Source organism: Poecilia mexicana, unplaced genomic scaffold, assembly GCF_051168715.1.
Source record: "Poecilia mexicana isolate PSO_F unplaced genomic scaffold, ASM5116871v1 scaffold_18, whole genome shotgun sequence".
Classification (NCBI taxonomy): Eukaryota; Metazoa; Chordata; class Actinopteri; order Cyprinodontiformes; family Poeciliidae; genus Poecilia; species Poecilia mexicana.
The window spans coordinates 26784542-26797340 of NW_028263387.1; the positions used below are offsets into that span (position 1 = coordinate 26784542).

General features: G+C 39.7%; 1 protein-coding gene across 1 annotated transcript; it reads left to right on the forward strand.

The window, feature by feature from the left end:
- The first annotated feature begins 2478 nt into the window (after window positions 1-2478).
- Window positions 2479-12270, forward strand: cfi (complement factor I). Its single transcript, XM_015011396.2, has 17 exons — window positions 2479-2632; window positions 3596-3774; window positions 4516-4669; window positions 4759-4822; window positions 4908-5067; window positions 5140-5327; window positions 5993-6094; window positions 6163-6285; window positions 7105-7149; window positions 7234-7254; window positions 8544-8686; window positions 9150-9253; window positions 10497-10601; window positions 10679-10854; window positions 11681-11782; window positions 11853-12001; window positions 12068-12270. Exons 1-17 carry the CDS (start codon window positions 2579-2581, stop codon window positions 12134-12136), a joined length of 1938 nt encoding a protein of 645 aa, XP_014866882.2. The 5' UTR covers window positions 2479-2578; the 3' UTR covers window positions 12137-12270.
- Window positions 12271-12799: the final 529 nt, after the last annotated feature.

The following is a 12799-nucleotide window of genomic DNA, read 5'->3' on the forward strand; positions in this document are numbered from 1 at the left end:
ACTGTCTGGCTGCTTCTGTTGCAGAATTATGATGAAATTTCTCATGTCTGTGACAAAAGTCGGATAAAATCCTTTCAGATTAAACGATTTGAAAACTGTCGGAAACGTAGCCGGCAGTAATATATTAAAAATTAAAGTTTCTCTGCCTCATCTTGCTCATGCATCGATCTCCTGTGGATAAGCTACTGCCTGCTGACACTGACTCCACAGAACCCCACGTTAAAAGCCGAACTCCTCCTTTAAGGAAACGTTAAACTGTAAATCACAGGTTTTCCTGCTTTTCTCTTCCAGACTCTTGAACATTTGGAGAAACTTTGCTGTGATTTTGTTTTAACTGTCCGAGTTAAAAACTCGTCGGATTCATCGAGTCGTCACAGAAACAGGAAGCGTTTCGACACCAGGGACAGAAAAGTTCTGCGTTTTTAGGAAACATTATGTAAAAACTGCCAAAGTAAATTTAGTGAAGCTTTGCTGACAATCAGAACTAATTAATTTAAGGTTCCTGTGGTTATTTATCTCTCTCTCACCAGAGTTGGTGTTTTATTCTGTGTAAATAAAAGTTTCATTTTATGTTCTGACATATTTAACATTATAAACGTGCTACAAGCCATACATTTTACTTGTTGCTTTTATATCTAACAAAAAGCTTCCTTCTTTCCTTCATTTTTATGTTGTTGTTTTATTAGTTGAAATAATTCAATTTCTTAGAAAACTCTTTATTTTTTAAGCAATATTAGAGATTTATATGAATATTTTTGCATGGTTTTGAGCTCATTGTTTCGATTTTTAACCTAAAAATCGTCTATTTTCCAGTTAAATTATGTTTATAAAGATTTCTGAGCTAATTGTTGAAAAAATGTTTATTTTTATCTTTTATTCCTAAGCTTAGCCTTTAATTGTGGTGAAGGATGCAAAACTTTCACAAACTGTTATTCTGTCATAATTTGTTATATTCTGAGCTGTAAACATGAAATTAAATTAAATCAGTTAATCTGAACACATATTGACTCTTTTTTTTGTGTGTTTTTGTAACATTTTCTGCACATTTTGTGACTTTTACACCTGAAACGATCTTTTATTCTTTAATTGTGTATTTTCCTTCAGTCTAAAGAGTCAAAATGAGCTTCATTGGTCACAACTGTGGTAAAATCAGCATAGATGCATAAACTTTATAAAGAGTAAAATAAAAAAAAACCTCTTCAAATGTCTCAAAGTTTAATAAATCCTTCAAAAAATGTTCTGAATTGTGTCTCAATCCTTTTGGAAACAGGATTTCATGCATTCAGCTGCAGCTGTTTGTTTTAGCTGAAGCGTCTCAGTGATTTTGAAATTGTCTTTATTTATTCAGCGTTGGACGTTAACCTGCTTGTCAGGGTTAGGAAACGCTGCAGCTGCACACAAACATTTCAGACTTTTGATGTGAAATAAAGAACAAGTATGAAGAAAGTTCATGACGATGACTGAAGATGTTTCAGACTCATGTTTGTGAAACATTACAGTAACTAAATCTGTTTTTTTTTTAATAAATAGGAAATCTCAGGTTTTTATTTGTGCTTCCAGAAGCAGGAAGGAACTTTTCTGAAGTTTTGACTCAAGAGCAAAAAGTTCATTTCTATAAAATATTTCAGCAACAAAACATTTAAATTCTTCACATGATAAAAACAGAATAAATAAAAAAATGTGCAAATTTGAAACAGTTTGAAAAGTAAAACATTTGCTAGGAAAATACTAATACATTTTGAGATTTATCTCAAATCTGCTTAAAAACAAAAACATGGCACTTTCTGAGTTCGAAAAAAGATTTACCAAAAAAATATCTATAATTTTGAGATTAATCTTTTTGATTTTTGAAACTAAAAAAATTCAGAAAGTTTAAAATGTGTGTCTTTTTAAACTCATGTTTTCAAGAAAAAACTAAGAAACTTCAGTTTGAAAAATCTAATATTCTTTGAATTTTGAAATTCCCAAAACTTTTTCTAGAAAATCCCAGAGCTTAATTTCTGAGGGGGTTTTTTTGTACTGATTTTTTCTGCCTACAATGACTGTAATCCACCGTTGTACTGCAATATGCTGTCAGTTTTCAAACATTTAGCTACTTCAAATAATCCAAAGAGTTTTAATTTAGCTGTTTTATGTAGTAAATATAAACCTCTGGTTGTTCCAAATTTGATCAAATAAACATGATTCTGTTGTTGTTTTCTAGGAGTTGACCCAGCTTCCATTAAGTCTTAATGAAGTTTCTGTGACATATTTTGGTTAAAAACAATTTGAGCCAAAACAGAAATCCACGATACTGCGCCTGTTAGCATCCAGCTAGTTAGCATCCAGCTAGTTAGCATCCAGCTAGTTAGCATCCAGCTAACTGTAAACAAAGCAGCTCTGAAACTTCAGAAACTCCCGGATGAAATCATCGGACGGGTGGGTGTCCCACTCCCTCATCCCGACAGACGGATCAATCATGTGTTGACAGTGACGGGACGAGCTAATGATTGATGGAGACACCAGGAGCCAGCAGAGGAAGCGTCAGATTTTAATCTGAACAGGAACGAGCTGCTGCTGGATCCTCGGAACCATCAGGATGAGATCAGACTCCTTCCTCCTGCTGTTTCTCCTCATCGTTGGCTCTCAGGCGGTGAGTTGGGCTGATTTATTCCCGTTCAGGTCAGACAGAATAATTATAAAATTACCCAAGCTATAATATAACAGATTATCAATTTTATTCCTTTCCATATTAAAGGTTGATCATTAATATTTCAGGACAAATGAAGCTATAAAACTTGTTTTTGCCTCACCTATTGTTGTAATGTGGAGATGTGAAGCTTCTAAAACATTTAAATATACTGAACTTCCTGTGGCTCTGGCTGTATGTTTAGGGTCGTTGAGTTGCTGGGAGGTGAACTTTGACCCCAGCCTCAGAGGTTTAATTGCAGGTTTTGTCCTTTAATAGACCCATTAATTCATCTGACCGCAGCACAGTGTGACCGTGTTTCACTGAGGGGATGACGGGTTCAGATCAGAGGTGGTCACACTTATTCTAATGCGCTAATCCGCTAAGAGTGGAGCCAATTCTCTGTTAGCATGTTATCGTTTTTGCTAACTTTGAAAATGTTTAGGTCACTTAAATGAATTTTCCAGATAAATAGTTTTGTAAACTTTCAGCAGATTAAAAGTTCAACATCTGTATTGAAGTTTATGTCGATTTTAAAGGAACAAATCTGATTCAACTCAAACTCTTTAGTTCATAGCTAAAAAAAAAAGCTTCCAACGTATAAAAATACACATTTTGAAAACAATCAACACAAAATCAATTAATTATCTGGACTTTTTGTCTTTGAGTCCTGTAAAATGTATTTAGATGCTTTATATTATTTAAATACTAATTAACAACTTATTATTAAAAAAACTGCTCCAGATTCAATATTTTTCACAACCTAAGAATATTTATTTAGTTTGTCAGGATATCTATGAAATGTTGCTAATAATGCGTCTAAGCTGCTTTTAAAAATAATCAAATATCATCTGCGTAATGCTTAACATTTAGCTTCTGTGCTAAGCTATTGGGATGTGTTTGTTTGTGAATCTGTGTAATCTTTAGAGTAATCCATCAGACTCAGAGCAGCCAAAGGCCATAGAGCAGCAACCTGAACAGAGCCGACAGAAACCGAAGTTTCCGAAACCCAAACCAACCCCGGTGGCCACAACGCCCGCCCCAAAAACCACCAAAGCACCCGACACGGACGAGTTCTTGGGTCCACAGGAATGTCTGGACAAAAAGTAAGTTAGAGAGTCACCAAAGTTTCTGTAACCTACTAACAAAGGTCTCAATCAATAGTTCATCAGGCTTTCTGGGTTTATGGGAATTAAACTATTGGCAAATGAGCTGTTAGGCTAATAGTGGACGGAAATGTTTTGCTAAGCACAGTAGAGCTTTTGCCAACTTTCAAAAAATTAGCTCACTTAGCTTCTACAGTTCCAGAGTAAACAGTTTAAAACATAGTTAAACTGTGATTTCTTACCACAGTTAGCAAAACTCTGTAAAACTGAAACCAAGAATGAAAAATCTGTTTATCTTTCTGAATCACAAACAATACAAATGATGCCCTATGGGGGGCGATATAACATGTTTTACTGACACATAATTGGTTTTAGCGCTTTAACATTAGCTTCTGCTAAATACCATGTTGGTATAGTGCTTAACATTAGCGGGACTAATGTTTATATGCTTTAGGGTTAGCACAGCTAACTTTTTAGCTATCAGAGAGCCCACCACTGGTCTAGCATAATGGCTAACACCACTGGTCTAGCGTAATGGCTAACACCACTGGTCTAGCGTAATGGCTAACACCACTGGTCTAGCATAATGGCTAACACCACTGGTCTAGCATAATGGCTAACACCACTGGTCTAGCGTAATGGCTAACACCACTGGTCTAGCGTAATGGCTAACAGGCCGTTCAGTCAGAGAAATGTTTGCTAGCAGCCTCAGCTTGCTAACAGGGAGCTGGTGTTCCTCAGGCTGACTCGAGCGTCGTGTGGCCTGGTGTTTTGCCCTCCGTGGCAGCGGTGCGTTGAAGGTCAGTGTACCTGCAAACTTCCCTACCTGTGTCCCACTGAGGGTGTGAAACCGGTCTGTGGGCAGAACCACAGGACCTTCACGTCGTACTGTCAGGTAAGACCAGACTGAGACTGTTCTTTACGGCTCGTTTGAAGACTCGATAAGAGACTCTTTGCTTTAAGAAATGCTGATTTGTTTCCCAGGCAATGGCTTCCTCATGCCGGACCAAGAAGCCCGTAGTGTCCCACTTTGGAAATGTCTGCACAGGTTCTGCTTCACAGATACATTTACAGCCTTACCTCGGTTGGTTTTCATACTAATAAATGATATTTTCTTTATTTTGTGACTACAGTGAACATTCCCAAGTACCAGAGCTTCCTGGACAAAGACACGGGACTGATCAGGATCTTCCTTCCTAACGCCACCGGAGGAGGAGAGAACTTACTGTTGTGCCAGCAGGACTGGGACATGGCAGCTGCTAACGTGGCCTGCAGGGAGCACAAACACCCACTGTGAGGAGATTTATCTACATTTACATCCATGAAGGCACAGCAAGCTAACCAAACCATCGTTTATTGTGACAGAGGGGCAGCGTCTGCAGACTCTCTGGACTACAACTCCCTGACGCTCAACACAGATCTGCCCAGCCACTGCGTCAGCGTCCACTGCCAGGGCTACGAAATGTCTCTGGCCGAGTGTGAAATCTACGACAAGATGGCGGCTGATGGCGGGATGGTGGCCGCAGCGACCTGCTATAAGGAAACACCTGAAGGTCAGTCTGAGGTCAAAAAGGTTCAGAAAACACCTGGAAGCTGCCTTACAGAGAGGTTTCTCAAAGAATCGCCTTGCCTCGCTCATTACGGAGAAAGAATGACAAACGTTGACACTGTTTGGTCACTTCGTCTTCTTCAGGAGTTAACCTGTCGTTCAACTCAGAGTTTAACTGGTATTGCTATAAACAACAGTAATCATAAAATGCTGCTAACTCACTTCACAAAACAGAAGTCCTCCAGCCCACTAGGGGGAGTCTGGAGTCATCAATATTACCTGCATAAATGTTCTGCTGTTCTATAACATTGTAAAAGATCAAGTTTGGGACATATTTTCTTTCTTCTTTTAATTTTCTTTTTCTTCTTTGCTTAAAACCTGGTTCCTTATGATTTGGTGGCCGACTCCCCCTGGTGGCCTGGAGGACTTTGTGGAGCAAATTTGCAGCATTTTCGTTTTGTATTTTTTGTGTTTTGAAGTTTGCTGTGTGTTTCTTTAGTCGGACGTTGGTCACTGAGCGTCTTTCAGGCTCCCACATATTTTATCTGAAATGCTGAAAAAGTCATGAAATACAATAAAATCTGCAATCCTGTCAAATTACTCATAATATTTAGGTGAAGGTTGAAGCGATGTTACCGCCTCCATGTCCTGTTTGTGTTTCTGCTGCAGAATGCGGCTTCACCTGTGCAAACCAGAAATGCATTTTCCGCAACCAGACATGCGACGGAGTGGACGACTGCGGCGACCGCAGCGATGAGATGTGCTGCAAAAGTAAAACCCAAACACACAGATTAAAAAACAAACATGCAGAGGTTTTCCTGAGCGACGTTGTTTGTCAGGCTGCAGGAACGGAGCTTTCCACTGCCGCTCCGGCGTCTGTCTGCACAGAAAGGCGGTCGGCGACCAACTGATCGACTGCCTGGACGGAGCCGATGAAGCTCAGAAACGAGTGGAAGCTTTCAGTAAGACGGCAAATCAGTTCAAAGAGCTGGGTTTATTTATCATCTGACAAAGTTTAAAACACTGATACGAAAGTTTAATTTAAAGTTGTTTTGTTGTGAAGGCAAAACTTTAAACAGTTTTTAGCAGACAGTCTTAAATAAAGGTTTGAGGAAACCTGGGTAGTCGCACTAAAACAAGCATTTATCAGCCAGGCAGAGTCTCTCAGGACAGACAGACTGACCAGGTCTGAACTGGACCCTCTGGACTGCAGACGGTCCAGTTCAGAGCCTGGAGAGGGTCCGGTTCAGACCCTTGTCCAGTTCAGACCCTGGTCCGGTTCAGACCCTGGTCCGGTTCAGACCCTGATCCGGTTCAGACCCTTGTCCGGTTCAGACCCTGGTCCGGTTCAGACCCTGCAGAGGGTCCAGTTCAGATCCTGGTCCGGTTCAGACCCTGCAGACGGTCCGGTTCAGACCCTGGTCCGGTTCAGACCCTGCAGACGGTCCGGTTCAGACCCTGGTCTGGTTCAGACCCTGATCCGGTTCAGATCCTGGTCCGGTTCAGATCCTGGTCTGGTTCAGACCCTGATCCGGTTCAGATCCTGGTCTGGTTCAGACCCTGCAGACGGTCTGGTTCAGACCCTGGTCTGGTTCAGACCCTGATCCGGTTCAGATCCTGGTCCGGTTCAGATCCTGGTCTGGTTCAGACCCTGATCCGGTTCAGATCCTGGTCCGGTTCAGATCCTGGTCTGGTTCAGACCCTGATCCGGTTCAATCCTGGTCCGGTTCAGCTTTGCCTCTGACAGCAGCTGAATGTCTCAACGTTTCTGTTTCCTGCAGCGTCAGCAGCGTCAGATAATGCTACCTCAGCACCAAACCCCTCAGGTAACACATAGATTCAGTTTTTAGTAAATCTGGATGTTTTTTAAATGGTAGAAATCACATTCATGTCTTCTGCTTGTATTCCAGAGTACATCTCTCGTAAAAACGGTAGGTAACCCTCAGCTGGTTCTTCCACTGCAGGTAGGAAACTTTATCCCTCGTTTGAGTAAAAAACCAGCGAAAGGTTTACTTTAAAAGTTAAATCTTAGATAAATCTCCAGTGTTTTCCTTCTCATCCAGCTGGTTTTTGCAGACTAAATGTTTTAACATGAAGGAATCAGAAGGAAACGTTGAGTTTCTGGAGTCGGCATTCAGACGGAGCCGCAGTGTCACAGCTGAGACACATTATTAATGTAAAAAATCAGTTTTATAATCTGTCAAAAACACATTTAAAACACTAATTCTTTATATTAACCCTAACCCGTCAAAAAGATTGAAAATCAATAATTTCTCAGGAATATAAAATAAAGAAATGAAACATAAATTTATAATTTATATTTAACAAATATTAACATAAATAATCCTGAAATATTTTACAGACTTATTGAAAGTGTGAGGAAAATAAAAATGAATAAAACTTTGATATTGAGTTGAATGAAGTGAGTCTCTGTCCGTGGTGCTGATTCTGACTTTAACTGAACCTCAGCAGGTCATTTCTCTAAGCTTCCCTTCAGGCACTTCACCTGTTTTTAGCCTTATTTAGATTATTTTACACCCTGTTCTGTCTTCTATGTTCTGAAAAGTAATAAAAATATTTTTTTTAAATCCTAAAAAGGCTAAAAGAAAATTTGTTTTGTGACAAAATTATGGTTTTTATCTGACCTTAAAGTCGAGTTTGGATTTTAAAAACGAGTTTCTGTGAAGTTATAAATAGAAACGGTTCCTCTACCTGAAGCAGAAAGAGTTCATGTCACTGTGAGCTTGATGGAAAATTAAGTACACCCTCTAAGAACGAATTAAGTACACCCTCTAAAGCTGAACATCACAGTTAGCAGGAGCTAATGCTAAAGCGCTAACTTTATACCTGCCCTCTAAACACTACGGTCCTTAATTACCAAACTAATTCTGACTTAATTTGCATGTTATATGAAACATTACACAGTATTTATCTTTATATTTGTTCTGTCTGTGTTTTATTTTGTTCCTCTTTTGTTTCTTATTTGAAATAAAGTTATTGGGGTAAAAGGAGCCAAAATCTGAGGAAAGGAAACGGAAATGCTACCTAAACAGACTTCAAAATAAGAGCATGAATATAAACATCTAATTACTTAAAGAATTCCTAACAACCAAAACTTAAACACAGATGTCAAACTTTACCCAACTAGTAAGTTTTATTCCATAAATATTAATTTAGGGCATGATAAATATTGTTTGTTTGTTTGTTTGTTTGTTTCCAGAAACCAGAGCCAACAGGAAACATCTGGAGGCCAAGCTGTCCTGTGGGATTCCCAACAAGGACTTGGTGGACGACACGGAGCCGGACAACCGAGGAAGAAGGAGCCGGAGGAAGAGGGTGGTGGGAGGAATCCCGGCGAATCCGGTCAGTCACAGCCCGGGTTGCCAGATCCAAACAACTGGCAACCTGCTTGTAAACAGGATAAATTTATCCAGAATAAAAAGATACAACTGGAATTAAATAGTCAAATATACAGTATTTATATTCATTGATTTATTTTAAATAACTAGTCAAAGGAGATCAGTGATGATGAAAGTTGTTCAATAATTTCAATCACTGCAGGTTTGAACAGTTAGTCTAAAAACCTCGTCTGTTTTAGCTGCAGAGGAAACATTTTCCTTCTGTAAACAGTTATTGAGCAGCAATATTGATACTTTATTAATTAATTATTACTCAATATTGTTGCTATCAAAATATTTTTTTAAATCTGTATTTCTGTCACCTGAAGTGAGATTTTTAGAGGTTATTCATGGCCGCCTTTACTCTGAAGAGTTTCCCAGTAACGATTGAAGGTAACCTGGTGATTCCTCTTCCTGCTGGGCTGCAGACTCAGATCCAGTGGCAGGTGGCGCTAGAGGAGAACCGCAGGATCGACTGTGGAGGAGCTTACATCGGCGGCTGCTGGGTCCTCACCGCCGCTCACTGCGTCAGGTACGACCCAGAAGCACCAGAACGTGTCGTTAGATTACAGCAGCATTCGAATGTAACCCAGCTGCAGGCAAACGCTCATTCATTTGGCTCAGACACGGAGGAAAAACTGAACAGCTGAGGGTAATTATTGTAGCTAAACATGCTGGAGAATCACTTGGACAGCTTTTCATTTCACTACAGTTGTTTTTTTCTTAAAATGACACAGTGAAAGTAAAAAACACCTGATCAACTTTATGCTCACAAACAACAGCTTCAACAGCTCCTGTTGGGACACAAACAGGAGCTGTTTGTTTTCTGTAGTTGGTTTTCTAACAGTGGAGGAGGCAGAGAACTCAGAAACTTTACTCAAGTAAGAGTAAAAAAGTATTTGGTAAAAGGTCTATTCAAGTCCTGAGTAACTGATCAAATTATCAATCACTTAATATTTAAAAATTACATCACCAAAATATAAAGGTAAGTGGAAATTTAGGTATTTTAAGAACCAAAATGACAGTAATTCATATAACAAAAACTAGTTACAAAAAGTTAAAATAGCTACAAAAAGTTTGAATACGTCATAATAAAATTATTCAAGTAAAAGTAAGAAGTACATCATAGTAAAAATACTCCTAAAAGTAATTCTTTTTTTCGAAAAGGTTGGTGAAGTAACTGTAACTGAGTAAAAGTAACCGAGTAAAGGTAACCGAGTAAAGGTAACTGAGTAAAAGTAACTGAGTAAAGGTAACCGAGTAAAGGTAACTGAGTAAATGTAACTGAGTAAAGGTAACCGAGTAAAGGTAACCGAGTAAAGGTAACTGAGTAAATGTAACTGAGTAAAAGTAACTAAGTAAAGGTAACTGAGTAAAGGTAACTGAGTAAAGGTAACTGAGTAAAAGTAACTAAGTAAAGGTAACTGAGTAAATGTAACTGAGTAAAAGTAACTAAGTAAAGGTAACTGAGTAAAGGTAACTGAGTAAAGGTAACTGAGTAAAAGTAACTAAGTAAAGGTAACTGAGTAAAGGTAACTGAGTAAAGGTAACTGAGTAAAAGTAACTAAGTAAAGGTAACCGAGTAAAGGTAACTGAGTAAAAGTAACTAAGTAAAGGTAACCGAGTAAAGGTAACTGAGTAAAGGTAACTGAGTAAAGGTAACTGAGTAAAAGTAACTGAGTAAATGTAACTGAGTAAAGGTAACTGAGTAAATGTAACTGAGTAAATGTAACTGAGTAAAGGTAACTAGTTCCTTCCCCACATTCCTCCAACAGGCCGAATCCTTCTGCGTTCAAAGTTAAATTTTCTCTCTGGAAGAAATTTCGGGCTCAGGGAACGACGGACATTGTTCCTGTGGCGGACATCCGCATCCACCCAAAGTACGAACCCGCCTGATCGCTGATTATTGATTTTAAATCAGTCACACAGGAAGCTAAGACTCCCAGTCTTCCTGCAGCTACGTGGCGTCGACGTATGAGAACGACATCGCGCTGGTGCAGCTGGAGAAGCTCCCGTTCACGGATAAATGCCTGGAGGACAACCCGGCCGTCCGGGCCGTCTGCGTCCCCTGGACCACCCAGCTGTTCCCGCCCAACCACACCTGCAGCATCTCCGGGTGGGGGCGGACCGCAGGTACGGCGCTGCAAACACCTGAAACAATAACCACACCCAAAACTAAACCTGTCGGTTCGTCTCAGAAACACTCAGGAAGGCAGAACTACCAGGACATTTGGAGGATTAAATATTAAATGTTTTTAGGTGAAGGGGGATTGATTGGTTCTCACTTTCTACCACTTGGTGGCAGCACTGCCCCATTAAGTTGTTTACCAACATTAAACAGAAGTAGAAGATGAAGAGGAGCCAATCAATAGATATTATCATTTAAATGTTTCCTGACCTTATTGGGCCTGAATTTGGGTTTATGCAAATTATTATAATAAAATGATGCTGAACTTCCAGGGACAAAAATAGTTGTTTGAATATCTGAGGATATTTTTTCAGAAATTTTTTTCTATAACTTATTTTTTATCAGATGGGATCTGAAAAGAGAGAAAAGTGGGAAAACTAAACAGATAGAAATAAGTTTTTGTTTTAAATTTCATTTTTAAAAACAGTTAAACTGACAGTTATGTGAATTGATGGAGTTGAAGATATTTGTAAAAATAATAACTGGAGATTATTTAGGTTGATGTGCAGCATTAAGTTTTATGTTGGAAGTGTTTGACTGAAACGACTTTTTAATCCAAGATAATCTCAGACATAATCTGGTCTTTAGATGTTTAGTGAACTGTTGGACTAAATGTAGTTTTAGTTCGTTCAGACCTCAGCTGGTTGTTTTCTACCAGTAAATACTCTTTTGGCTGTTGGGTGCAGTGAATTAATCCGGTAATCCGGGCTGTTGTCGGGTCCATGAGCCGCCCAGTCCTTTGTTTCCCGTTAAGCTGATGTTTCTGTGCAGACGGCCGGTCGGCTCAGGTTCTGCTCTGGGCCAACGTGTCGCTCATCTCCGGCTGCGAATCCTCCTACAAGCATCGCTTCAAACCGGGGATGATGTGCGCAGGTGAGTGCGTCCGCGGCGCCCGAGCCGATCCGTCGGGTCGCCGGCCTGAACCCGGTCCGTCTGTGTGCAGGAGACCTGGAGGGACACGTGGACTCGTGTCAGGGCGACAGCGGCGGCCCGCTGGTCTGCCAGGATGAACTGGGGGTTTCCTACCTGTGGGGCATCGTCAGCTGGGGGGAGCGGTGTGGCCATCAGGGCTTCCCAGGGGTTTACACACAGGTACAACTGGTTCTACTTCCAGTTCAAGCCTTAAAGACCCAGTTAACTGGTTTCTCTTCTCGGCAGGTCGCTCATTACTTTGAGTGGATCCGGCTTCACACTGGCTGGCCTGCAGTCACCAGATTTAACTCCTAAAGAAAGCGGCTAGTTTTAACTCTTCACCTTTTCTCACCTTCCTGCGATCTCAACCTTCACCTGGTAATAAAAACAGAAAACATTGTTCCTCTTTGCTGTTCAATAAAGTAAATAAAAAGGTCCTGAGACAAAAAGGTGGATTTTTACTGGCAAGTTAAACCTTATTTTAATGTTTGGAGAGTCAAAACATTTCATGTTTTTGTTTTTTCATTCGAGTCTCTGCTGATCATAAAAACTGAGAAACAGCCGTTTTCTGGCTAAGTTTATGTTTTATGGTGTCTGGAAAATGAGCCATTTAGAAATCCTAAAATCCTGTCAAGCATGTTTACTACGACTGACCTACTTCATTCAACAGCTAGAGGTTATTTAACATATCAGCTATCACTAGCAGGTTCACCATTATTGATCTACTTCATTAATTAGATTAAATTTAATCTATTCTCATTACCTAAAATGCTAATGTTAGCATGAAGGCTATATGTTGACTAACATCTCCTATGCAAACAGCTACATTTAGCTAGAATGCTAATGTTATCTAAAATCCCATCACTAGCATGTTCCTTTATTTACCGGATTTTAATTAAATATTTTCTGAATTTCTTCAGTTTCTCTTTAAATCAGAAAACTTCTCCTGCCAGAACATGAAGGCATCAACAGAGAGAA